The 27,801-nt window shown below is 38.6% G+C and overlaps 1 protein-coding gene across 5 annotated transcripts in view; it reads right to left on the bottom strand.

Annotated features, from left to right (window-relative positions):
• Positions 1-322: 322 nt before the first annotated feature.
• The window catches only part of SNX3 (sorting nexin 3), a 36,970-nt gene continuing 9,491 nt past the window's right edge, over positions 323-27,801 (bottom strand). For 3 of the 5 annotated variants that reach the window (XM_069487860.1, XM_069487861.1, XM_069487859.1), the window contains exons 2-4: positions 11,222-11,317; positions 2,435-2,559; positions 323-1,067 (exon numbers count right to left, since the gene is read on the bottom strand). In XM_069487860.1, coding sequence (XP_069343961.1) covers positions 962-1,067; positions 2,435-2,559; positions 11,222-11,317 — 327 coding nt within the window. In that variant the 3' untranslated portion in view covers positions 323-961. The remainder of the gene's footprint in view (positions 1,068-2,434; positions 2,560-11,221; positions 11,318-27,801) is intronic. The other 2 variants (XM_069487862.1, XM_069487863.1) reach the window with 2 other exon arrangements.

Consider the following 27,801-nt stretch of genomic DNA (forward strand, 5'->3'; position numbering starts at 1 on the left):
CATGGTATGGACTTATCTTAAAAGGCCTTTTAAAGAATGACTTGAGATTATAAAGCGTTTTTCAAATACACAAAGTGCTTCATAACGATTCAATGAGCCTTAAGGAATGCTTTTTTTTTTTTTTTTGAGCACATCACTTTTTTTGTTGTTTAAAAAGAAAATACCCCATTCAAAGGGTGGAAGCATATTTGATATCACCACTGTTTAGAGAGGACTGGAGTTACAGGAATGAGAAGTATATAATTAGTAAATAATCCCTCTCAACAAGTGAGTTAAGTAGTCAAGCCACAGGGAGAAGAAAAGCTGGAGGCAACACAATCAGTGCATATCAGAAATGCATTTTAATTTTTATTTGAAAACAACTTAAATTTTTAGACAAATGATTTTAGTATATAAATTTGATTTTGTTTTTACAGAATATAAAGATTTCTCTCATTAATCTTCCATGTGAAGGGTTATAAGCCTGAAGGAAGATACCTTCTGCACACAAGTGTGTATATTATGTGTGCGGTATTGGAAACCAGTGGTGTAGTGCGCCTACACATAAATTAGGTCAAGTAACATCACATATTAAAAGGGGGAAAGAGAAATATTCTATTTAATCAGATTCAAGAAGCAAACATGACACAAAAACTGTGCAAATAAGACCAAGTCAGTAACTTTAGTTAGGACATTGCAGATTACATTGGAATAACAGGTTTGTGAGGCTATAGTGTGCACCACATTAAAACAGCAAGGAAGAGCTATTTATATAGAAAGGCTAGAAGGAGAGATTTTTCACTAAAGCAAATTAACTTCTTGTCAACTGCCAAAACAAAACAAAACAAAACTGAGCATGAGTGTTAGTATACTGAAGGCATGTTATACCAGTTTCTGTGCAGCATGCTACAAGTTAGTTAAAACTTCTTCACTGGTGCATATGAATCATTAATAGTCACGTTTTGCCTCTTCTTGCCAAGTTTCAGGCATGTCTTATTTTAGATGGAGTATAGCTTTTATCTATTATTTCATCCTGTAAAAACATGTGAAGACAACGTTCATTCTGTGCCAGAGGATGACCAGCGACCCTGAGAACAAAAAACCACAAATTTATTCCAATATTTCATAAAAGTGGTGGTGGTGGGGATCAAAACACACATATTTTAAGGTTAGGAAGCACATACAATTTACTGATATTAGTACTATAATGGACTTCCCATAAGGCTATGCTCTGTCAACTAATGGTATATTTTCTTTCCTTTGGCTCACAAGAGAAATTTAGAACACATTTAATCCCAGACTAACTTTTCACTGCTTCTGACACATATACACAATTAGCTTCTTTTCATATTAGTTGGTGTATTCATAAAAAACTTAAATGAATTTTCATGTTAATAGTGAAGCATGTCAATGGGTTCTAAGAATCCATTTTAAAGAGAAGATGATACAGGATTGGAGTTAGAAATACACTAAAGTTCAATAAAAGCCCCCCAAATTAAAAAACAGGCACAAATGTCCAGGTGAGTTTTTGTTTGTTTTTACTTGCTTTTAAAGCTTTCCACCACAAGCTAACTACAAACATTAGACCAGGCAACCAGACTTCTATTTCAGAATTTTAAAACATCTAATATAGCACTGCCTTCTCCCAAAGGAAAATATGTTCACAGAAAGACAAATGATGTTTCTGTGCTACAGCAGATAATTAAGAGTTAAAGGTTTTGTATAACCCTTTCTCTTCTGTTTATTACTCACAGATTCAAATCACTAGATAAAATTTAAAATATAAAACATAAGTTTACACAATCATATCCTCTGGGATTTATTTGGCCAGACTTAAGGCCAATGCATAATTCCAGTGAGCCCTTTCTTGGCAGAACTCTATTACTTTGGCTTTTTAAAAATAGCTAGATTTCAAATGGGAATAAAATTAAAAGCTAAAAAATTGGTCTGTGCTTAGCAAGAGTTTCTAAAGTAAAAAAAGAGAAACAATCCTAAGTCTTCTCACATTTTCAAAAGAATACATTTTGCCATGAAAATCAAAAATGTGTGCCTTTACACAACACATGCTGATAATATCTGCATCTGCAATCATCTTGTTTGATTTTATTGTTCATACTAGAACATACCTTAAATCAGAAAGAATATAAGTAAAAGTGTATTTTTTAAATGCTGTAATTTTAAATGTAATTTACATAAATTAACCAAGAAAAACAAACACAAAACTTAGGTCAACACAAAGATACTCATTTCAATCACTCAAGTGTGTTAATATTCATCACATGATATTCAACTTGTCAGATACTTTTACTTTGTTTAAATGATATAAAAAGTTAGGAAATGGCCAAAAGGAAAGGTAACATTACAGTTTTGTTCAATATCTAAATTATCAGCAATCACCTAAAGTACTCTCAAGACACTGTTCACTCACATACTTCAAAGAATAGAAAGCACTCACTTGTTTATAAATTGCTCCAGCCCTTGCTTCCTTTCCTCAATAAAATTGTCATCAAATATTCCATCATCTCCTCTAAAAGGAAGTTGACGCAAAAATGCTTTTCCAGGGAGTGGGGGAACTACAACCTAAAACAACACGGGGCAAGAAAGTTTTTGATCAGGTTGACTAGGTTGTGAAAATTTACAGAGTGCAACATGAAGACAAAGTACATTCTCACTATGGAAACCATTCCACTCTCAAACTAGTTTAAATATAAAAGAGTAAAAAAATTATATGGAAAAAAGATTTAATGTTTTGGAGGCAAGATATAACCAAATGCAGGATAGCCCATCAGACCAAAGCTCCTTAGAGAGCCCTCAGCTTATATCACTTTTCTTGGACTTATCAAAGCACTACTATACAAAGAGAACATTCACAATACTGAAATAAAGGTTACCAAGCCCCTCAGATACTTTTGCTGTCATTCAGGGAAGACAATGCCTTATTGCAACAGAAACTACAGAGATCCATGTTCTCTCTGTAACATGGGTAGGTAAGAATTCTGTGGTTTCTTCATCCTCTTACCATCTGCATATAGTGTTTCCTACTTGTGTTTGAGGTGATGACAGAATAATCAACTATACTTGTCACCATTCTTCATCTCCTACACTAAGAAACAAATCAACTTTCTCCCAAATACCCAAAGATAGCAGGTCTTGCCATCTTTCCCCAAAGACCTGCCATTTCTTCCTCCTCACACTATAAGAACATCCCAAATTTTCCCCTTCAAAACCTAACCAAGGGCCGGGCGCGGTGGCTCACGCCTGTAATCCTAGCACTCTGGGAGGCCGAGGCAGGTGGATCGCTTGAGGTCAGGAGTTAGAGACCAGCCTGAGCAAGAGCGAGACCCTGTCTCTACTAAAAATAGAAAAAATTACCCGGGTGTGTTGGTTTGAGCCTATAGTCCCAGCTACTTGGGAGGTGAAGGTAGGAGGATTGCTTGAGCCCAAGAGTTTGAGGTTGCTGTGAGCTAGGCTGACATCATGACACTATAGCACAGTTGACAGAGTGAGACTCTGTCTCAAAAAAAAAAAAAAAAAAAATCAAAGTAGTCATTCAAATGAATTGTGAGGTTGTAGGCTTAATGATCTACAAAAATCATGAATGGTTTATCCAGCTAAGATTCCCAAGATCCACTTCCACGTCATATTATTTTTGCTTAAACAGTCGGAAGAGATCTAAATAGATTTCTAATACCAATTTAAAAGTCATGAATCCAAAGACGTGTGTGTGCATGTAGGGTGAGAAGTAGCTAGGAAGATACCTGGTGAGCAAAATATACTGAAAGCCAAAGCACACTAGAATAAAGGCTAAAAGATCTAACCATAATGACCAGTGAACACAATATATGTCGGCTAGGTGTGGTGGCTCCTGCCTGTAATCCTAGCACTCTGGGAGGCCGAGGCGGGAGGATCGCTAGAGGTCAGGAGTTCGAGACCAGCCTGAGCAAGAGCGAGACCCCTAAAAAATAGAAAGAAATTAACTGGACAACTAAAAATATATAGAAAAAAATTAGCCGGGCATGGTGGCACATTCCTGTAGTCCCAGCTACTCGGGAGGCTGAGGCAGTAGGATTGCTTGAGCCCAAGAGTTTGAGGTTGCTGTGAGCTAGGCTGATGCCACAGCATAGCCCGGGCAACAGAGTGAGACTCTGTCTCAAAAAAAAAAAAAAAAAAAAAACAAAACCAAAAAAACAAAACAACACAATATATGTTACCGAGTTTCTAGCTTAGTTTAATAGACCTTAGTTAAAAGTACTTATAACAAAATAACTTGATTACATTGTTCTTAGCAATATTGTAATATGAGCAAAACTTTCACATAGGTTGAACTCCCCAAGATATGTAACTGGTCTAATGTTAAATGTTAAGTATTGTACTTTTAAAAAAACATCGGCTGGGCGCGGTGGCTCACGCCTGTAATCCTAGCACTCTGGGAGGCCGAGGTGGGCGGATCGTTTGAGCTCAGGAGTTCGAGACCAGCCTGAGCAAGAGCGAGACCCCATCTCTACTAAAAATAGAAAGAAATTATATGGACAGCTAAAAATATATATAGAAAAAATTAGCCGGGCATGGTGGTGCATGCCTGTAGTCCCAGCTACTCGGGAGGCTGAGACAGGAGGATCGCTTGAGCTCAGGAGTTTGAGGTTGCTGTGAGCTAGGCTGACGCCACGGCACTCACTCTAGCCTGGGCAACAGAGTGAGACTCTGTCTCAAAAAAAAAAACAAAACATCAAGAAAGTGAAAAACAAACCATAGAAGGGGAGATTTTTGCAAATCATGCATCTGAAAAGGAATTTGTAAGAGATTTTGATATGTTCTAGATACAGCCCTGTAATAACAAAGACAACCCAATTAAATAGAGGATCTGAATAAACATTTCTCCATGGATATATAAATGGCCAGTAAAGTACATGAAAAGATGACAAACATTATTAGCCATCAGAGACATGAAAAACCAAACTACAATGCAATACCACTTCACAAACACTAGGGTATCTATAATAAAGACATGTTAGCAAGAGTTGGTGAGGATGTGGAGAAAACTGGAACCCTCATACATTGCTGGTAGGAATGTAAAATGGTACAGCTGCTTTGGAAAATAGTCTGGCAGTTCCTCAAAAGGTTAAAAAAGAGTTATCGTATGACCTAGCAAGACACTAGTTAGTATATACCCAGGAGAAATGAGACCATATGTCCAGACAAAAACCTGTGCACCAATGTTAATAGCAGCATTATTCATAATGGCCAAAAAGTAGTAACACAACCTAAATGTCCACCAAATGATGAATGGATAAAATGGGATATATGTATACAATAGAATATTAATTAGCAAGAAAGAGAAATGAAGTGCTGATGCATGTTGCAACAGGATGAACCTTGAAAACATGCTAAGTGAAAGAAGCCAGACACAACAGATCACATATTATGTATGTGCTTCCATTTATATAGTATGTCCAGAATAGGTAGATCCACAGAGAAAGTAGATTAGTGAGTAGTTGCCTAAGGCTCAGTGAGGAGAAGCTGGGGAAAAATTGGTAATGAATACTAATGAGTATAGTCACTTTTATCCAGTGACAAGAATGTTCTAAAATTGATTGTAGTGATGGTTGCCCAACTCTGTGAATACACTAAAACTCACTGAACTATATACTTTAAAAGGGTGAACTATATGGTATGTGAATTATATCTTAATAAAGCTGTTACTACAAAAAAAAAAAAAAAAAAAAAAAAAAAAAGGTATACATTCACCAAAAATTCATTAAACATTCCAGGGTGCCACATGCTACACTAAGCAAAGCCCAAAGCCTACTGAGACACTTTTCTAGAATCATAAAAAATTTTGGGACGGGCGCAGTGGCTCACGCCTGTAATCCTAGCACTTGGGAGGCTGAGGCGGGCGGATCCTTTGAGCTCAGGAGTTCGAGACCAGCCTGAGCAAGAGCTAGACCCTATCTCTACTAAAAATAGAAAGAAGTTATATGGACAACTAAAAAATATATAGCCGGGCATGGTGGCGCATGCCTATAGTCCCAGCTACTCGGGAGGATGAGGCAGAAGGATTGCTTGAGCCCAGGAGTTTGAGGTTGCTGTGAGCTAGGCTGACGCCACGGCACTCACTCTAGCCTGGGCAACAGAGAGAGACTCTGTTTCAAAAAAAAAAAAAAAAAAAAAAAAAAAATTTTGTCACTACCCAAAAGTTTCCTAACTTGTTTCGTACATTTAAATGTTCTAACCACCTGTAATTTGTATACTGTGAGCTGTAAGTCTTTTTTTTTTTTTTTTTAAGCCAGTCAAATTTAGCAGTGGGGGGTTGTATACGAACTTTAGAGACACTAATGTTAGTTAAGTTCTGATAACCCGCTATAAGTCTTTACTCCCAAATAGATGGTCAAATGTTTCAACCCCATTTGCTGAATTCCTTTCCCCACTGAGTGACACTGCTATTTTTGTTATGAACCAATTCCCTACAAATACATGGACCAGCATCTAAACTCTATGACATTCCACTAATCCCTCTGCTCAACCCTAAAGCAACACAGCCACACACTGCATAATCACGTTTCAGTCAACAACGGTCTGCATATACAATAGTGGTCCTACAAAATTAAAAAGCTGAAAAATTCCTATTGCCTAGTTACGCCTTGATGATCCTGACCCTGTGTAGATCTAGCCTAATGTGTGAGTGTGTCTTGGTTTTAAACAAAAAAGTTTAAAAAGAAAAAATTAAAATAGAAAAAAGCTTATATAAAGGAAATATTTTTGTACAGCTGTTCCTTGTTGTTTGTGTTTTAAGCTAAGTGTTATTACAAAACAGTCAAAGTTATTTTATAACTTTATATGGGCCGATGTGGTGGCCCAAGCCTGTAATCCTAGCACTCTGGGAGGCTGAGGTGGGAGGATTACTTGAGGCCAAGAGTTCAAGACCAGCCTGAGCAAGAGTGACATCCTGTGTCTACTAAAAATAGAAAACTTAGCCAGGTGTCATGGCATGCATCCGTAGTCCCAGCTACTGAGGAGGTTGAGGCAGGAGGATCCCTTGAGCCCAAGAGTTAGAGGCTGCAGTGAGCTACGATGATGCCACTGCACTCTACCCAGGGCAACAGAGCAAGACACTGTTTCAAAAAAAAAAAAAAAAAAGTTTATAAAGTAAAAAAATTACAATAACCTAAGGTTAATTTATTATTGAAGAAAAAACTTTATAAACTTAGTGTAGCCTAAATGTACAGTGTTTATAAAGTCTATAGTAGTGTACAGTAACGTCCAAGGCTTTCACATTTACTCATCACTCAATGACTTCACCCAGAGCAACTTCCAGTCCTACAAGCTCCATTCAAGGTACGTACCCCATATAGGTATACCATTTTAATCTTTATTTTTACTGTACCTATTCTATGTTTAGATACATAAACACTTCCCATTGTGTTACAATTGACTATGGTATTCAGTACAGTAACATGATTTATGTTAGTATACCCGGGAATAATAGGCTATGCTATATAGCCTAGGTGTGTGGTAGCCTATATCATCTAGGTTTGTGTAAGTATACTCTACGATGTCTTCACAATGAAATCACCTAAGGATACTTCTTCTAGAACATAACCCTATCATTAAGGAACACATGACTATACCACATTTTTTTCTTAACCTTTTATGTTTTCTTTTAGGTCTTTTTGCATTGGCTAGAGTCATCAATATTATGTTGAACAGCAGTGGTGATACCGGGCATCTGTGCCTTATTTCTGATCTTGTAGGAAATGCATCTCAAGTTTTTCCTTTGAGTAAGGTGCTTTATGGGCCCTGGAAATAAAGACTCCTAATTGTTCACTATAATCCAATCATCCCTTCTTTCATGGTGTCTTAGTTCAGTTTCCCTAGAAAATAGAACTGAAGCAGTTTACATGATAACACTCTACTGGAGAGAGAAGCAACCCCAGGTAAGCGAAAGCCAAGGGAGTGAGGCAGGAAAGGGGGAAAGCAAATACAAAGAATGGATTAACAAGCTGGCCAACAACTTCACAATGGCAGCAGCTGGAACTTCAGAAAGGCTGTTTGAAACGACTTAGTCTTAAAACAGTCTGGTAGGTTAGAGGAGGGAGTATTGCTTCTGCTGGTTTCTTCCCATGTACTATCCTGGTTTCTTCCCATGTACTATCTCCCCCAGTGGTAGAGGTCAGGCCCAGGAGGCTTTAACCCACTTCATGTTTGGATTCATCACTCAGCCCCTCAATCGCTTCTAGGAAACTTAGAGCCCCTGTAGGCCCTATCTGGCCAGTGCACATGTGGGGGGTCCTTGGACTATGGGAGCAAGACTGCTGCCAAGCACATGCTGAAGAAATGCCAGATGATGATTTCGCATGACTCACCCAGGTTTTCTCTCCTTGATCATGGTCTTTATGGCAGCAGTCCCCAACATTTTTTTGGATCAGGGACTGTTTTCAGGGAAGACAATTTTTCCATGGATGGGGGGAAGGATAGTTTCAGGATGATTCAAGCACATTTATTGTGCACTTTATTTCTATTATTATTTCATTGTAATATATAATAATTATACAACTCACCATAGGTTGGGGACCCCTGCTATGGCCCCTGGAATGGCATGACCTACTACAAAGGTCACCCTTGCAAGTGTACCACATTTTTTAATTACTATAGCCTTAAGATATGCTCTGATGTCTGGCAAAACAAACATCTGCTCACTATACATTGAAAATAATTTTTGGCTATTCTGGAGCTTTCTCTGATTCTAAAGCTCTTATCTAAATCTGCAAGTCTAAAAAGACCCCCACTGAGATTTCTTTTAAAATTTTATGATTTTATAAATAAGTAATGAGATACTGCCTTATTCCTTTCACATTTCTGCTAAAATGTCACCTATGAATGAGGCATTCCCTTGCACCTTATATGAGAGTATCTCTCCTGGCACTTCCTATCCCCTCACCCTTTTTATTTATTATTTTTTTAATTTCTTTTTCTCTCTCACTTTTTATTTATTTATTTTTTTTGAGACAGAGTCTCTGTTTCCCAGGCTAGAGTGCCGTGGTGTCAGCCCAGCTCACAGCAACCTCAAACTCCTGGGCTCAAGCAATCCTTCTGCCTCAGCCTCCTGAGTAGCTGGGATATAGGCATGCACTATCACGCCCAGCTAATTTTTTCTATATATTTTTAGTTGTCCAGCTAATTTCTATTTTTAGTAGAGACAGGGTCTCACACCTTGCTCAGGCTGGTCTCCAACTCCTGAGCTCAAACGATCCACCTGCCTCGGCCTCCCGAGTGCTAGGATTATAGGCATGAGCCACCGCGCCCGGCCCCCCCCACCTTTTCTTAAAAAGAGCTTATCATCATCTGATGTACTATATATTTTACATTTTTCCCTGCCTTCTCTTCACCACTACCCTGGATTTACCTAATAGAACATAAGTACCATAAAAGAGGGAACCTTAATTTGTTCACAGATCTATAACTGCTAAAACACAAGGACTGAGCTCTCAAATGTTTGTAGAATAAATGAATCTTCAAAAGCAAATACTAGAAACCAGGGATGTAGTATTTCTCTCTTTATTAAGGTCTTTTGCCTTTCAGTAAAGTTTCAGAGTTTTCTTTACATGGATTTTATATTTCTAGTTTCACTCATAAGTATTTTATGTTTTGATATTCTTTTAAGATTTTTCCCTTTATACTTCTGATGGAATGTTATGGTTTGTGTATGTTACTCTCATATTAAGCCACATGTATCTGGTTATCGATTTTTCCTTCCATTTCTAGCTTTTTAGACTTAGGAAATGAGCACAATCTACCCTTAACTTCGCTCAGGACTCCTACCATAGCCCACTTCTTTCTACTGAGCATGCCATACTCTTCCATGACTCCATGCCTCTGATGTCATCCTGAAGTATGGGTGAAACGAGGGACATTAGAGTGAGACGTTGCTCTAATTTATTTTGAAGCCAAAGCCAAATTTTTTCCTTTCTTTCTTTCTTTTTTTTTTTTTTTTTTTGAGACAGAGTCTCACTCGGTTGCCCGGGCTAGAGTGCCAGGGCGTCAGCCTAGCTCACAACAACCTCAAACTCCTGGGCTTAAGCAATCCTTCTGCCTCAGCCTCCTGAGTGGCTGACACTACAGGCAAGTGCCACCATGCCCGGCTAATATATATATATATATATGTGTATATTTTTAGCTGTCCATATAATTTCTTTCTATTTTTAGTAGAGACTGGGGTCTCGCTCTTGCTCAGGATGGTCTCGAACTCCTGACCTAGAGCGATCCTCCCGCCTCGGCCTCCCAGAGTGCTAGGATTACAGGCGTGAGCCACCGCGCCCGGCCCAAATTTTTTTCTAAGAAAAGATAATTGTTAGCAAGGCACATAACACAAACTATAGGTAGCATCACATTAATGGATCATGGCTACCATTTAAAAAGCTAATCTGAAAAATATCAGCATGTATCACACAGAATAAGGTAATTATTGTTTTATGAAACTTCTGTTATATGTATATATGTGTGAGGATGAAAAAAATTTATTTGGAGTCAGTAAAATCAATTAGAAATACACTGACATGAGATGTATTGAGGAAGAGAAACTTGGCAAGGGGTGGGGAGAAGGGAAGATGAAATAGGAACACGAGGGAAAGGAAGGAAGTAATAGCAAGAAGGTTCTAACAAGTGTTACTCAAATGTGAGTCAGCAAAGGCCTCAACTGGGCCATCAAAGTAGGTAAGACTGAGAGTTCCTAAGGAAAAATTACAGACTCTTCCCCCATAGAATAAGATGAAATTGAACTATTTGAAAAAAAGAAACCATATTTTCTTTTACCCATTTTATTCAAGATAATTTTCCTGAGAGGTCTTTTTTTTTTTTTTTTTTTTGAGACACAGTCCCGCTCTGTTGCCCGGGCTAGAGGGCTGTGGCATCAGCCTAGCTCACAGCAACCTCAAACTCCTGGGCTCAAGCAATCCTTCTGCCTCAGCCTCCCGAGTAGCTGGGACTACAGGCATGCACCACCAGGCCCGGCTAATTTTTTCTATATGTATATTTTTAGCTGTCTAGGTAATTTCTTTCTATTTTTAGTAGAGACGGGGTCTCACTCTTGCTCAGGCTGGTCTCGAACTCCTGATTGAGCCATGCTCCCGCCTTGGCCTCCCAGAGTGCTTGGATTACAGGCATGAGCCACCATGCCCAGCCCTGAGAGGTCTTAAACATCAAAATTTGGAATGTTTTGCTTTAAAGTTGCTGTACAAATAATTCTTACCTTGCTTTCCCTTTCTAATTCACTTCTCAGCCATTCAAAGTCACTGTATCTTCTTCTCACAGTAGATTCCTTCAGCTTGAAAATAGGAAGATTTGTCTGAAACAAAAAAAGTTGATCCAAAATTGAAGCACATTAAGAAAACTTCAAAAAAAGTATGTGTGTGTGCGCGTAAATCTAGGTTTGTCAAATTGATAACATAGCAAGTCTGGTTACTTTAAGTTAAGAAATCATGAAGTTATTAACATAGTACCTATACATTACAAAATAAAACCTTGCTAGTTGTTAAAATGTGTTATTTACACTAGAATACAACTTTTAAAATACACCTTTATGTGTATGCTTTTGGATGTCATTCTGCCTGAGGTTATTTACCTAAATATAAGTCATTTTTTCCCTATTATTTTAGTGAACTGTAAAAACGTCAAGTGGGCTGGGGTGAGAAAAGGCTGGCTCTGACTGCTATTCAGCTTAGCTAGTATCTTGGCAAGCAGTCCTCATAAGGGAAACAGACCATACCTACTTTTAAGTGAAACACAAAATATGTTCTTTTAAGACTAGATTAGATCTGGCATAATGAAAGAAATGAATAAAGCATTCTTAATGGTCTTCTAAAAATATAAATATAAATATATATACATATATACATACACACACACCAGAAAGAGCAGGGAAAGTGTTGCAATGTCTTTACTTTTACCACTAGTAGAAAATTAAGAGTCATACCTAGTAGACCTGGCTCATAAATCCGGAGCTTTACAGGCAGAAGGCAAGTTTAAGAACTGAAAACAGGCCGGGCGCGGTGGCTCACGCCTGTAATCCTAGCACTCTGGGAGGCCGAGGTGGGCGGATCATTTGAGCTCAGGAGTTCAAGACCAGCCTGAGCAAGAGTGAGACTCCATCTCTACTAAAAAAAAAAATAGAAAGAAATGATCTGACCAACAAAAAATATATATAGAAAAAATTAGCCAGGCATGGGGGTGCATGCCTGTAGTCCCAGCTACTCGGGAGGCTGAGGCAGGAGGATCGCTTGAGCCCAGGAGTTTGAGGTTGCTGTGAGCTAGGCTGACGCCACGGCACTCACTCTAGCCCGGCAACAGAGCGAGACGCTGTCTCAAAAAAAAAAAACAAAAACAAAAAACTGAAAACATAATGCCCAGTACTCTGCAGTCACATCAGATTATAAGAAAATTTTTGGGAACTTTATCTTTATAAGATTGCAAAGGCTACTTGTTGCCACTTCTGTCAACTTCTAAACTTAAAATGACAAAAAAGATTTCTATTAAATATCATCTACTGGATCCCCCTTAAAGAAAAATTATTTTACCATGTCCAATAAAAAATGATTAGTGACTGGCCAGGCATGGTGGTAAATACCTGTAATCCCAGCACTTTTGTGAGGCCGAGAAGGATTGCTTGAGGCCAGGAGTTTGAGACTTGTCTGGGCAATACAGCAAGACCCTGTCTCTAAAAAAACCCATTAAAAAAAAATTAGCCAGATGTGGTTAGCATGTGTCTGTAGTCCCAGCTACATGGGAGGCTGAGGCATGAGGATGGCTTGAGCCCAGGAGTTCGAGGTTACAAAATGAGCTGTGCATTGGGCTACTGCACTCCAGTCTGGGCAAGAGTGAGACTCTGTCTCCAACACAAAACAAAACAAAACAAAACAAAACAAAACGTTAAGGACTAGCATTTAGCATCAAGAATAGATTTTAAAATGTGAGTAATATTACAAAGTCTGTAGGAGACAGAAATAATCTAATACAATTAATGCCACATCCCACCAAAAATGCTATTAATACTATATATTCTCTTTGTATTTTGTTCTTAATTCAGTCTTTGTACTTGTAGAACTGCAAACTGTTTTACTGCTGGCAGAAAAAAAAGTTAAGTGCCACCTGAAGGAAAGACTGGCTTCCTACTTTGTATATAGGGACAATCATCATCTTGAAAAATTCACTCGTAAGAAAATTCCACTCATTTGTTTAGCGTAATGCCACTGGTAAATAGTTGTTATTCAGCAAAAGAAAAGCTTTTTATTCAGGACCTTAAATCCATTTTGTAGTGGTCAATTTTTTCCAAAGTGTATTAACTTCTCTATGTTGTGTACCTTATAGCTTAGAATCTTCTACAGATCCTACTGGGCATAACAGTGTATAGGTTTCAAGCATGAAACCAAATCTCACATGAGGTTTAAAAGCACTTGAATTTTCTTTCCCAGGTAACCACATTTGTTCATTGTATTAATGACTAAGAGCAAAACTGCACCTAACAAGACTCTTATTATACTAAAAGTCAAGCTTGTATTTAAAGATGCTGGCTTGTTGTACAGAGAGGGTATTCTCATTCCCCACAGGGAATAAAATTAGGTCCCCTGGAGAGTAGGATGATAATTCCCAGAAAGAAAGCAATGGATTATTTTTCTCTAATTTCATCCATTGGCTTTTTAACCAAGCTCACCCTTCCGCATTAAAATATTAAGTCTTTGTAAGTGTCTAAAGATAGAAAGGCCTTTACAGAGTTGAGTGTTTTCTGCAGGTGAGATTTTACATTCTGAATTCCCTCCTCTCAAATTACTCTACAAAAGGGATTAACTGCTCTCTTTATTCAATATGTTAAGATCAAGCTTGTGAAAAGAGTTCCCTAAGAATTTTCATACTTCTGGGTACGGAAGTCTATAAAGTTAATCTCTGAAACAACATATCAAGCTTACAGGTACAATGTTGAGGGAAGAGTGCCAATTCAGCTCATTTTACCTTCCATTTTCCCTTTTGAACTTTTGACACAATCATGATTATATCTGATTCACTCTAATAAAAAGAGGGTTGGGAAGGGGGAAAGTCTCTTCCCTTCTATAATTAGCTAACGGTTTGATAGATTATATATTTTAAAAAGGATCATAGTAAGTTTAAGAAAATTCTTTTATTTAGTTTTCTTAGCTGCCTATGATTTCTCTTTTTGTATGAGGACTGCTTCAGACTTTTGGTTTTGATAAATTCACATTAAGAAATTCTTTTTAGGCCGGGCGCGGTGGCTCACGCCTGTAATCCTAGCACTCTGGGAGGCCGAGGTGGGTGGATCATTTGAGCTCAGGAGTTCGAGACCAGCCTGAGCAAGAGCGAGACCCCATCTCTACTAAAAATAGAAAGAAATTATATGGACAGCTAAAAATATATATAGAAAAAATTAGCCGGGCATGGTGGTGCATGCCTGTAGTCCCAGCTACTCGGGAGGCTGAGACAGGAGGATCCCTTGAGCTCAGGAGTTTGAGGTTGCTGTGAGCTAGGCTGACGCCACGGCACTCACTCTAGCCTGGGCAACAGAGTGAGACTCTGTCTCAAAAAAAAAAAAAAAAAAAAAAGAAATTCTTTTTGTTTGAGACAGGGTCTCCCTCTGTTGCCGTGGTTGGAGTACACTGGTGAGATCAGAGTTCACTGCAGACTTGAACTCCTGGGCTCAAACAATTCTCCCACCTCAGTCTCTGCAGTAGCTGGGACGGACTACAGGCACACACCACTGCCCGGCTAATTTTTTTGTTTTTGTAGAAATGGGGGTCTCACTATGTTACCCAAGCCGGTCTCAAGAGATCTTCTCACCTCCGCCTCGCAAAGTGCTAGGATTACAGGCGTAATCCTGGCTAAGAAATTCTTAAATATTATTTTCCCACACATTTAGAGTCACAGGTTTGCCTGTAAAACGTCTTTCTGATCATTACAAGGACTTCTAATTCAACTTACTTGAGAAAAATAAGTGAAAAATGCTGAGGTTTTTTTGTTTAAGCTGCTGAACCATCACTGTTGATTATGAACTCTGTGATTGTTCACTTTCACTATTTAACTTTTATAAAATGAAGAGAGACGAAAAGTATTTTTTTTTCTCTACACCTTTGGGAGGACTCAACTATTATTTACTGAGCATCTATAAAAGGGCAGAATGCTAGATAAGGTGGGGACTCATTATTCATAATGATGAATAAGTTGTAGTCTTGGCCCTTATGAAAGCTAATAATATACCAAGGAGGTTACAAAATAAGCATATAAAAAGTTGAATTTATGAGGTTAAAAATACCACAAACCATAAACAAGGTTGAAAGACAAAAGAACAAGTTATGCACCAATATTTGCAACATAAAACAGAGGGATAATTTTATTAAAATGCCAGCCTGAGCAAGAGTGAGACCCTGTCTCTACTAAAAATACAAAGAAATTGGCCGGACAACAAAAAATATATACAAAAAATTAGCCAGGCATGGTGGCACATGCCTGTAGTACCAGCTACTCAGGAGGCTTGAGGCAGGATTGCTTGAGCCCAGGAGTCTGAGGTTGCTGTGAACTACGCTGACGCCATGGCACTCTAGCCCGGGCAACAGAGCGAGACCCTATCTCAGAAAAAAAAATTTTTTTTTTTTTTTATTAAAGTGTAAAGAAACTTAGAAGCCAGTGAGAGATAAAGATGAACAACCTGACAGGCTGGCGCACGGTGGCTCTGGCCTATAGTCCCAGCTATCCAAGAGGCTCAGGCGAGAGGACTGCTTGAGTCCAGGGACTCTAGTCTGTAGTGTGCTAAGAAAACACCTGTAAATAACCACTGCACCTCAGCCTGGGCAACATAGTGAGACCCCATAAAACAAACAAACAACAACAAAAAACCAGGCAGAACATAGAAAAACCAGTGGACAATGATGTTCAATTTCATTCATACAAGAAGCGCTTGGTAAAATAGTAACATCCCATTTTACTTATCAGACAGGCAGGTATTAAACTGTAATAGCCAGTTATTGGTGAGGGTAGAGAGAGACACACTAATGTTCGATATTAGGATAGTGGTTAAAAGTCCAGATTCTGTGTAGGTTCAAATCCCAGCAATGACACTTAGCTATATGACTTGGGAAAGTTAATCTGTTTCTCAATTTGCACTCTACAAAGCGGGGATAATAGTGTGAAAGTATATTGAAATAGATGGTTGAGAAGTTAAACTAACCTAGGTGATTTGTTTTCTACTACTTTGGAAGTCATACAAAGGATAATTATTTTATAATAAATTAGATTTGTAATACCAGAAGGCCATGTTCTGTTGTAGTGATTAAAGGAGGTAATACATGTAAATATGCTTAGAATTGTACCTAGCAAACAATTATTGCATGGTAAGTATAATTTTTTTTGACATTATTTCTTTTATGTCTTTTTATTAAACTTTTAAATTTGGCAAAAAGTTCTAAAATAGTAAACTCTCCTATACCTTTAACCAATTGTTCTTTTACACTTGCTTTGTAAATCTTCTACACAGTTATTTTGCTGAACCACTTGAGAGTAAGTTGAAGACATCACAGCCCTTTACTCCTGAGTACTTCAAGACACATTTCCTAAGGGGGACATTATTCTCTGATACAACCACAGAACAAGGACATTTAACATGATATACAATCCATACTCAAATTTTACAGTATCCTTTATAACTTTTTAAAAACCAAATCCAGTCAAGAATCAAGCACTGCCTCTGGTTATAATCTTTAGTCACCTTTAATCTAGAATAGCCTGCACGTCCACCCCTGCCTTTTTGCCATTCAAGGCATTGACAATAAAGAGTTCAGGACAGCTATTTAAGCTATATATTTTTTTCTGTCCCTTCACCCCAGCTTCTCCAGAAACCCCTCCCTCCTCAGAATCCTGCCCTCTGAGCTACCTTCTACATTTGGGTTGTCTTGTTTCCTCAAGACCGGTTCCATATTATGGATTTTTGGAAGGAATGTTGATGCCTTCTGAGGGAATCACATCAGAAGGCATGTGATGTCAGTTTGTCCCATTATTGGACCACCTGGTTAAGGTGGGGGCACCCAGATATCTCCAATATAGTTACCTTTTTTCCTCTTTATAATACCTTTTTCTTATTCTTTTTCTTTTCTTTTCTTTTACAGACAGGGTCTCGCTTTGTTGCCCAAGTTGGAATGCAGTGCCACAATCACAGCTCACTGTAGCCTCAAACTCATGGCCTAAAGCGATCCTCTTGCCTTAGCCTCCTGAGTTCCTGGGACTACAGGCACACGCCACTATGCCTGGCTAATTTTTAATTTTTTTTTTTTTTTTTTTTTTTTTTTTATAGACATGGGGTTTTGCTATGTGCCCCAGGCTGGTCTTGAACTCCTGGCCTCAAGGAATCCTCCTGCCTTGGCCTCCCAAAGTGCGGGATTATAGGTGTGAGCCACTGCATTCAGGGTTTTTTCTTATTCTTGAAGCTGTCCTTCATAATAAAATTTAGAATTTGCCCAGCTAAATTCAAAACTTACAAAACCATCAGAGCACAGAATGAATTCTCCTTCTTGGAGAATTCACATTTCTATGTGAAGTTATTTACTTGACTTTAGCCGTTATGAGAAAGAGTGGTTCACTGCCGGAAAGTCTCACTCCCTGTCAAATATAGTGTGAATATGTAGATGTGTAAGTGCATTAGTTCACAATTTGTTGATTTAATAAACAGAATACAAGGGTTTATAGTCTACTTGGCTAGAATGAAGTGATGGATATTTGCACTTGCCCTAGGAGAAATTCAGGGCCATTCTCAAGCTTCTGTGTATCTTGTCTTTTAATTTGCAAGATGAGAATTTATTATGCTTAGCTCATGAAAAAGTGATGGACTAATTACAAGATCCTAAGACACTCAGAAAACTAGAAAAGAACAAGACTAAAAATCTGAAGAGAATTGTTCAATATTATGATGTTGTTGATCTGTTCTAATAACATATCAGAAACAAAACTCCAAAGAGATGAAATGTTAAAAGAGATGACTATATGTCTGATACTTTTGTATGAACTGCTGTTTATATAAAAGAGAAACCAGTGGTTTTCCACAAACAATATTACTAGTCAAACAGGGTAAGATTACCAGGAAGCCAAATGGACATTATATTCTCAAGAACAGATTTTTGAAACCACAGTATAAAGGTCTAAAACTAGTACTCCCTTCAAATCTAGGCACAGGAAACTGCCACATTTTTGGTCTCCAAAAGGTCTTATACATTTACACAGACTGACCTATTAAAGTCAGCAGCTCACAGACACCCTATATGTTACCTGATTATCACTGATAGCCAAACAGAAAACCAAGCCTCAAAATGTGGTCACCTGAATATGGCTTAACAATAGATATTAAAAAAAATGTTTACTAGGTGTTTCTAGTATTTCTTCAGATAGCGTCACGTGTACATTTGAAAAGAGACTGGCAACAACATCAAAAGTATACTCAATAGGCTATACTCTATTCAACCAATCCTAAGAGATGTAAATGGATGCCCCGCTATAGTTCTCATTAAACAGTTACATTTCTCCAAATATCTACATCTAGAGATAAAAGATAAACTGAGAAGTGCTTAAGCTATTACCTCGCCCTTCAGTACTTTTGATACTTATTTTACCCAATCTGGAACAGCATGAATAACTGGAGATATGGTTTATAACCTAGATGAACTCATAATATGGCTGGGGAGAAGTCATTTAAATGAAGAATAAGCTTTTAGTCTGGAGAACCTTTGAAATGGAGATTGTCACTAAGCCAAAGTATTTAATTTCTTTCTTTCTTTTTTCAAAAAATAAGGACATGGCCTTCCAGTGATACAATTCCCCATTATTTTTTAGGAAGTCTCCTTTACGGTATAATTTCCAAAACAGTAGAGAAGAAATTATCTAGACTAGTTTAATGCATAAACCAAATAATTCCACATACTTTTCCGACTTTGTCCATATTCTTTATTTATGAATTAGCAACACAACTCATTTGTGAGTGCACACAAGGTTTTCAATGAGCAACCTTTAGGCCGGGCAAGGTGGCTCACGCCTGTAATCCTAGCACTCTGGGAGGCCGAGGCGGGTGGATTGTTTGAGCTCAGGAGTTCGAGACCAGCCTGGGCAAGAGTGAGACCCCTGTCTCTACTAAAAATAGAAAGAAATTATCTGGACAACTAAAAATATACAGAAAAAATTAGTCGGGCATGGTGGTGCATGCCTGTAGTCCCAGCTACTCGGGAGGCTGAGGCAGAAGGATTGCTTGAGCCCAGGAGTTTGAGGTTGCTGTGAGCTAGGCTGACGCCCCGGCACTCTAGTCTGGGCAACAGAGTGAGACTCTGTCTCACAAAAAAAAAAAAAAAAAAAGAGCAACTTTTAATGGAATTGTACAGTAATGATTCTATTGTCAAAAAAATTCATTCATAACACTTCATGAACCTTTACATAATACTACAGGCTTATGCTGAAAGAACACTGCCTATTAATAGCCTAAGAACTTTTTTGGACAATTTTGTAAGTGCAAAACTATGTTCTATATCTTCCCAATTTGCCTAATCCTAAGAATCACACCTCTCAAATGACACTACCTAGAAAATTTCATTCAATTGGTCTAGACTGCAAAATCTAAACATCAGTATTTTTAAGTGATTCTAAAGTGCATCCAGAGTCAAGAACCAAATAAATACAATAAATACCTTGATAGACCTCTAAGAATATATATCAATAAATAACTTAGGCCAGGCACGGTGGCTCACGCCTGTAATCCTAGCATTCTGGGAGGCCGAGGTGGGCGGATTGTTTGAACTCAGGAGTTCGAGACCAGCCTGAGCAAGAGCAAGACCCCGTCTCTACCAAAAAAATAAAAAGAAATTATCTGGACAACTAAAAATATACAGAAAAAATTAGTCGGGCATGGTGGTGCATGCCTGTAGTCCCAGCTACTTGGGAGGCTGAGGCAGAAGGATTGCTTGAGCCCAGGAGTTTGAGGTTGCTGTGAGCTAGGCTGACGCCATGGCACTCTAGCCCGGGCAACAGAGTGAGACTCTGTCTCAAAAAAAAATAAAAATAAATAAATAACTTAATAAACCTCTAAGAACAGTTTGCCACCTATATTATAAAATAAAGCTGAGTTGTTTCTTTGAAGCATCAAGTATTACCTACAAAACTATAAAAACAATGAAAACAAATGTTTAATAAGTCTTAATTCCCTAAGACATGAGTGATACATATATTAATAAACTCCTTTCTCTTCTAGTCAGAGTGATTAGCTATAATAAGAGCAACTAGACAATGATATTAAACACTATACACATGCATGCTTTAAATTTACAGATTGACAGCACTGCCATTACAATACTTTATTCCTTTCATAAAGCCCCACAAAGAGTGATTATTGTTCTAATAGCTTGACAGTACTCATATCACTAACATAAAAATCTTTTTATTAGCAACAGAAAGTAACTGTCTAAGAATCCTCACAATAAACCATGGCTAAGAGCACAGGTCCCAATAGGAGGTGCAACTTGTCAGCAAAGGTTTCAATACACAAATAATTATGTCAGCACAATTTAAAATATTTTCTAGCCAGCAAACCCTCTTTAATTGTTATGTATAATCAGTGTTTTAGGTGGGGCTGGAAAGTAGGATATTCTGGTACTTTCCCCCATAAGTTAACGTTCATTTCTGGGTACTCTGTCTAGCCTATTTTCTCCCCATACTTCCCACACCTTGCCCTCTCCTCTGAATTATTAATTTTTTTTTTTTTTTTTTTTTGGAGACAGAGTCTCATTCTGTTGCCCGGGCTACAGTGCCGTGGTGTCAGCCTAGCTCACAACAACCTCCAACTCCTGGGCTCAAGCAATCCTTCTGCCTCAGCCTTCCGAGTAGCTGGGACTACAGACATGCACCACCATGCCTGGCTAATTTTTTCTATATATTTTTAGTTGTCCAGCTAATTTCTTTCTATTTTTTGTAGAGACGGGGTCTTGTTCTTGCTCAGGCTGGTCTCGAACTCCTGACCTAGAGCAATCCTCCCACCTTAGCCTCCCAGAGTGCTAGGATTACAGGCGTAGAGCCACCGTGCCCAGCCTAAAGTCTGTTTTTTACATTCACCTAAGAAATTCAAAGTTATATTTACTAAGGCTATATATTAAGATACAATTAATCAAGTTTAAACAATTGTTTTATCGCTTTTTATAGTGGAAGTTCCTGACATGCTGCATTGTTGAGGGGGAAAAACAGAAGCAAATACACGAGTACAAGATGCTTGGAAGTAGTAGGGAAGAAATAAATTGGTCAAGCAGACTTGGGTCCAAGTCCTCCTATGGACATCGTTAACAGTATGATCATATCAGGCTACTTTCTTTCTCTTGCATTTTATTATCTTTAAAATAGTAGCTCACGCCAGTAATCTCAGCACTTTGGGCAGCCAAGGCAGGAGGATTGCCTGAGGCCAGGAGTTTGAGACCAACCTGGACAATAGAGTGAGACTCTGTCCTAAAAAAAATTATTTCAATTACCTGGGCATGGTCCAGAAGGCTTAAGAGGGAGGACTGCCTGAGCACAGGAGTGCAAGGCTACAGTGAGCTATGATCTGGCCATTCATTGCACTCCAGCCTGGGCTACAGAGTGAGAGACCGCATCTCTTAAAAAGAAACAAACAAACAAACCCCAAAAAACAAAACAAAACAAAAAAACCCTGCCACTTACTTCAATAATTAAATAGGAAGTATTATTGCTTCACAAATATTATCACTTGTTGACTACTTAATGTAGAACAAATACCATGCCTTAAGTCTCATTTAATCCCCTGAAGTTTCATTCTATGGCTGAAGAAATTCAAAGACAGGAAGGAGTTAAGTAACTTGCTCGGGTCACATGTCTACTAATAGGCAGAGAGAGGATTCTTGCTCATGTTCAACTTCAAAGTCCATGCTCTCAAATCACACTATGGTTACAGCACCTGACCCCAAGTGGATATTAAACAAATAAAGCTTTAAACTCCACTAAGTGAACATTTAATAAATATCTTAACAACTAGGATGTGGAAAGGGTGTGGTAATACTTGGTTAACAGGCTTTTTCAACATTTACACATTTAAAATTTAAACATTCCATAGAAAGTGCTTCTGAGCATCCCAAAATAAACATTAAAAGCATAATAATGTGAATGGAAAATGAACATAACAATATGAGCAAGACCTTTTCTCTTCAAAATATGGAACCTAAAAGAAAGGTATAAAGTAAAAAGGTAATGGTGGGAACTGCTGGAATAGTGGAGAGAGAAGCTTGGCAAAGCCAAAAACTCAATGATAAAACTAGACAAACATGTCAAAAACAAATATATTGGGATTCTGGAAATTGGGCAAAGGCATTCACTGAAAATTGAAAAGTGTTCATTCAAGAAAAACTACTGAACCTCAGGTAAGAATAGTGGAAGTCTGTAGTGTTTTTAGCCTAGGGCTGCTAACATCAGTACCATGCCCTACCAGCTCTATCAATAGTGGTCTACCAGGAAGGGGCAAGCTGCAAAAACCAGCACCATCACTGTTGGAGGGGGCTCACTGGTTAGGTGTAGAACACAGAAAAGTCCCAAATGCAGGGGTATTGTTGTAAACAGTAGCAATATTGGTAGCAAACAGTGGGGAAGGCCAATACTGCAGCAATCCAAGATTGTAATACTAGGGGCAAGCAACAAACCAACAGACTTGGCAGAAGTTTAACAGGGAGATTCAGAGAATTACACAGCCATGGTGAGCCCTGATAAGCTCCCACTTATCCCTCCTTGGTGGTCTGAAAGGCTGTGTACTTATACAAAGCTGTGCATCTGCTCAGTAAAGCCTGGAAGGGACCCTAGTTATCTACACTTCCATGGCTGAATGTAAACCCTTTCATAGATACAGGAGAGCCACGGACATGAGAAGACTTGACACAGGTCAGGCAAGATGGCTCATGCCTATAATCCTAGCACTCTGGGAGGCTGAGATGGGAGGATCTCTTGGGCTCAGAAGTTTGAGGTTGCTGTAAACTAGGCTGATGCCACTGCACTCTACCCTGGGCAACACAGCGACAGAGTGAGACTCTGTCTCAAAAAAAAAAAAAAAGAAAAGAAAGTATAGCTGAAATGAAAAATTCACCGAAGGGGGTCAAGAGCAGATTCAAACTGGCAGACAAAGAATCAGCAAACATGAAGAGACATCAAGAAATTGTCCATTCTGAGGCCAGGCTTGGTGGCTCACACCTGGAATCCTAGCACTCTGGGAGGCTGAGGGGGGAGATCAGTTGAGGCCAGGAGTTTGAGCTCAGCCTGAGCAAGAGCAAGACCACGTCTCTACTAATAGAAAAATTAGCTGGGCGTTGTGGCACACACCTGTAGTCCCAACTACTCGGGAGGCTGAGGAAATAGTATTACTTCAGCCCAGGAGTTGGAGGTTGCTGTGAGCTACCATGATGCCACTGCACTCTACCCAGGGCGACAGAGCAAGACTCTGTCTTGGAAAAAAAAAAAAAACCTGTCCATTCTGAAGAACAGAAAGGAAAAAAATGAAGAATGAACAGAGCCTCAGAAACTTGTGGGACACCATCAGGTTTATCAACACATGTGTAATAGTATTCCCACAAATGAGAATAACAAACAATAAAAATGACTGAAGGCTTCCCAAACTTGACTAAGACCTTTTATCCACACTTCCACAAAGCTCAATGGACTCTAAGTTGGAAATACATACAGAGATCCCCAACTAACAAACATGATGGTCAAACTGTTAAAAGCCAACCACAGGCCGGGAGTGGTGGCTCACGCCTGTAATCCTAGCACTCTGGGAGGCCGAGGCGGGCGGATCGCTCAAGGTCAGGAGTTCGAGACCAGCCTGAGCAAGAGCGATACCCCGTCTCTATTAAAAATAGAAAGAAATGATTTGGACAGCTAAAATTATATATAGATAAAAATTAGCCGGGCATGGTGGTGCATGCCTGTAGTCCCAGCTACTCGGGAGGCTGAGGCAGAAGGATTGCTTGAGCCCAGGAGTTTGAAGTTGCTATGAGCTAGGGTGACGCCATGGCACTCTAGCCAGGGCAAAAGAGCGAGACTGTCAAAAAAAGAAAAGAAAAGGAGATAAAGCTGGAGTGGCTATATTAATATCATATAAAATAGACTTTAAGACACAATGAAAGATTAAGAACAGATTCTTGGCAAAGGATCATAAAGAACTGCTTTTCCTCCCTTGTTTGGATAACTTGAAGGGAGAGATTATATACATTTAAACAGCTGCCCCCTATTATTTGTTTCCATGTTCCTTATTATTGTGATAAAATATATATAACATAAAATTTACCATTTTAACCATTTTTAAATGTATAGAGTTCTGTGGCATTAGGTATGAGTAAGGGATTCTTAAAAGAGTTTTGACCTTTCCTTAAATATACCCCAATTAAAAATCAGAGAGCTTGGGGGAAAATGCATATCTGGTAACTTATATTTGAAAACTAATCACTTACTAAAATCAGCAGCACCTCCATCTCTTTTTTGCTAGGCAACAAAGCTGGAGAAAACTCTCAGATAATGATAGTAATAATAATAACAGCTAATACTGAACAAATGAGGTAGCATTTAAAGTCCATAACACATATTATTTAATTCTCATGTAACTCTGAGGAAGATACTAGCATGCTCATCTTTAGGATGGACAATAGGGTCACAGGGATAAGAAAATCGCCCAAGGGCACTCAGTTAACACAGCAAAATTAGGATTTATGACCATAATTTGAATACTCCTACAAAGCTGTCTGTACACACTGGAGCAAGAAAAAAAATTTTTTTGAGTATTTTTAAAGACTATTAAACACTATCACCCAAAGAATAAAAACTTAATGGAGATTCCAAAAGAATGTAAGTCCTTATGATGTAAGTACCATACTCAATAATTGTTTTGCTCTTCTGATACAACCTCCTTCCTTCCTAACCACCTCCCCCACCAAATACTGAAGTCTACCTCTAGTTCTTTTCTTTTCTTTTTTTTTTTTTTTTTTTGAGACAGAGTCTCACTTTGTTGCCCAGGCTAGAGTGAGTGCCGTGGCGTCAGCCTAGCTCACAGCAACCTCAAACTCCTGGGCTCAAGGGATCCTCCTGTCTCAGCCTCCCGAGTAGTTGGGACTACAGGCATACACCACCATGCCCGGCTAATTTTTTCTATATATATTTTTAGCTGTCCGTATAATTTCTTTCTATTTTTAGTAGAGATGGGGTCTCGCTCTTGCTCAGGCTGGTCTTGACTCCTGAGCTCAAATGATCCGCCCACCTCGGCCTCCCAGAGTGCTAGGATTACAGGCGTGAGCCACCGCGCCCGGCCCCTCTAGTTCTTTTCTACCATCCCTGCATAGGGAAAGATACCCCAGATGCTTAGATCAAACCCAGCCAAAAAATGAGATATAGAACACATCTTCTGTTGGTAGGATAGGAATAGGGAGCCCTATACAAGGATTGATGCAGAATGAGAAAAACACAATGTAATGTCAGGGCAAGTGTGAGAATTAACAGTAATAAATAATGGCAACTGAATTAAAAACAAAATTTCTCTGCAGATTCTGGCATAGAATATAGAACTCCTAGCAATACTGTCACTAAAAAGCTTCCAAGATAGCTCTAAAAATACATGATACTTGATAAGAAATTGTGCTTTTTCAATAAAGTTCTGGTGAAACTATTACAGATACTAATCGGAACCACAAGCCATCAAAACTTGCCAAAGAAAGTACTGCAACAATTCAATCTTTATATTTGTTGACTTATTCAACAACCAAGAATTTAAATTAGGAAGCTATAAAAATGAAAGTTCTCTGGGGCATTTCAATGAAGCTACAACTGAAATTATTAATATTTATGCTTTGCAGCTTATTCAAAACAAGCCAGCCCTGACTTCTCACCAATTTAAGGTGTTCATGAAAAGAATAATGTGTACACTCCAGGACAAAACTGGTTTATGAAAGTGCTTTGAAATCTAAATTTAATATCCACTGGTGAGTTATCTTATGTTTGCCTATCTGAGAACTTAGGTAGTAAGACTTCAATGTTTTAACCTAACAGACTTTCTGAGGCCTTTACAAAGAAACTTCACAGAAGTGGGACAGGAAGGGAATTTGGGGAGCACTTCCTCTTCCACTGGCCACAGAAAGACCTGTAAGAGGTCCAAACCAGTTACGGAACAGAAAATTACTTCGGGCTCCTGAGCTAATTACCTTGGGAGGACCTGGTGCTCTCAACAGATGTGAGAGCTGATACAACTAAAATCTGTCCAAGACCAGATATTTTCATATCTTTAACTTTTAACCTGGACAGAACTGAAGAGAAAGGAGTAAGATATGCGGTCTGAAAGATTTACTCTCATCCCAGTTCACTTTTAGGTAAAGCTATAATTATGGCCTATAAACTGGTGTTCAACTTTCTAATATGATGAAATGTTTCTATCAAGAAAGTCTCTAACCTTTGGTTGGATTAAAAAAAATTTTTTCTTTATCTTCATCAGTAGAAAATGGAGTATATGTGAAGTTAGTTTGCAGTTGGAGTTTGGCACAGGAGTAACTGTGATGAGGTGTGAGTGACCAGTAACCAGAAACATAATGAGATGGGGCAAATAGGTCAAAGAAACTCAGGAGACAAGGTCTTGTATATACTGGTCCCTTCATGTATGAGCCATCCTGAATATTCCACAGAGAGGCCAATATCACTTATAATCAATTAAAGACAAGTCAAACAAGTCAACTTTAATTCCAAAGAAAACCAAGCAAACAGGCCGGGCGCGGTGGCTCACGCCTGTAATCCTAGCACTCTGGGAGGCCGAGGCGGGTGGATCGATCGAGGTCAGGAGTTCAGGACCGGCCTGAGCAAGAGTGAGACCCCGTCTCTACTAAAAATAGAAAGAAATTATCTGGCAAACTAAAATATATATATACAAAAAATTAGCCGGGCATGGTGGCGCATGCCTGTAGTCCCAGCTACTCGGGAGGCTGAGGCAGTAGAATCGCTTAAGCCCAGGAGTTTGAGGTTGCTGTGAGCTAGACTGACGCCACGGCACTCACTCTAGCCCGGGCAACAGAGTGAGACTCTGTCTCAAAAAAAAAAAAAAAAAAAAAAAAAGAAAACCAAGCAAACAGATGTCTGGTGGTTGGTGTATAACATTTCAATTTAAATAGCCATATGTACCTAATGACTACTATATATAGAGCAGTTTTAGACAAAAGCAGATCAAAAGTTCTAGAGGAAAGTAGAGCATAGTGCTATGTGCCTGTAGTCCCTGCTACTGTTGAGCCCAGGAGTTTGAGACTACAGTGAGCTATGATCACTGCAAGTTCTAGAGAAAGGCAAATCAAAGAATGTATTCCTTACAAATAATTCAATAAAGGACTATATTTATAACTGATGGCCTACTTCAACCTATAAAACTTTTCTTAATTTTATGAATGTTTGATCAGATTCTATGTAATTCTATGCAATTAAAAATATAATCCTTTATCTGCAATGCTCCCTTAGCTTTGACTTTTCTTTTCTTTTTTTACAAGATGGGGTCCTGTTCTGTCATGCAGGCTTGAGTGCAGTGGCATGATCCTAGCTCATTATAGCCTCAAACTCCTGGTCCCCTAGCTTTGACGTTCTTAAAACTTTCTCATACAGGAGCTCTTGGCTCCTTACATGTTTGATGCTTATTTTTTATACAATTCATAATATTTTCTTAAGTTGAATTTTAAAATTCTATCCTACCGTGAATAAATGTGGATGTTTTAAAAACAGATTATTCTTGTTCATTTTAAATGACTG

The sequence above is a fragment of the Eulemur rufifrons genome, chromosome 15 (assembly GCF_041146395.1).
Source record: "Eulemur rufifrons isolate Redbay chromosome 15, OSU_ERuf_1, whole genome shotgun sequence".
Taxonomy (NCBI): Eukaryota; Metazoa; Chordata; class Mammalia; order Primates; family Lemuridae; genus Eulemur; species Eulemur rufifrons.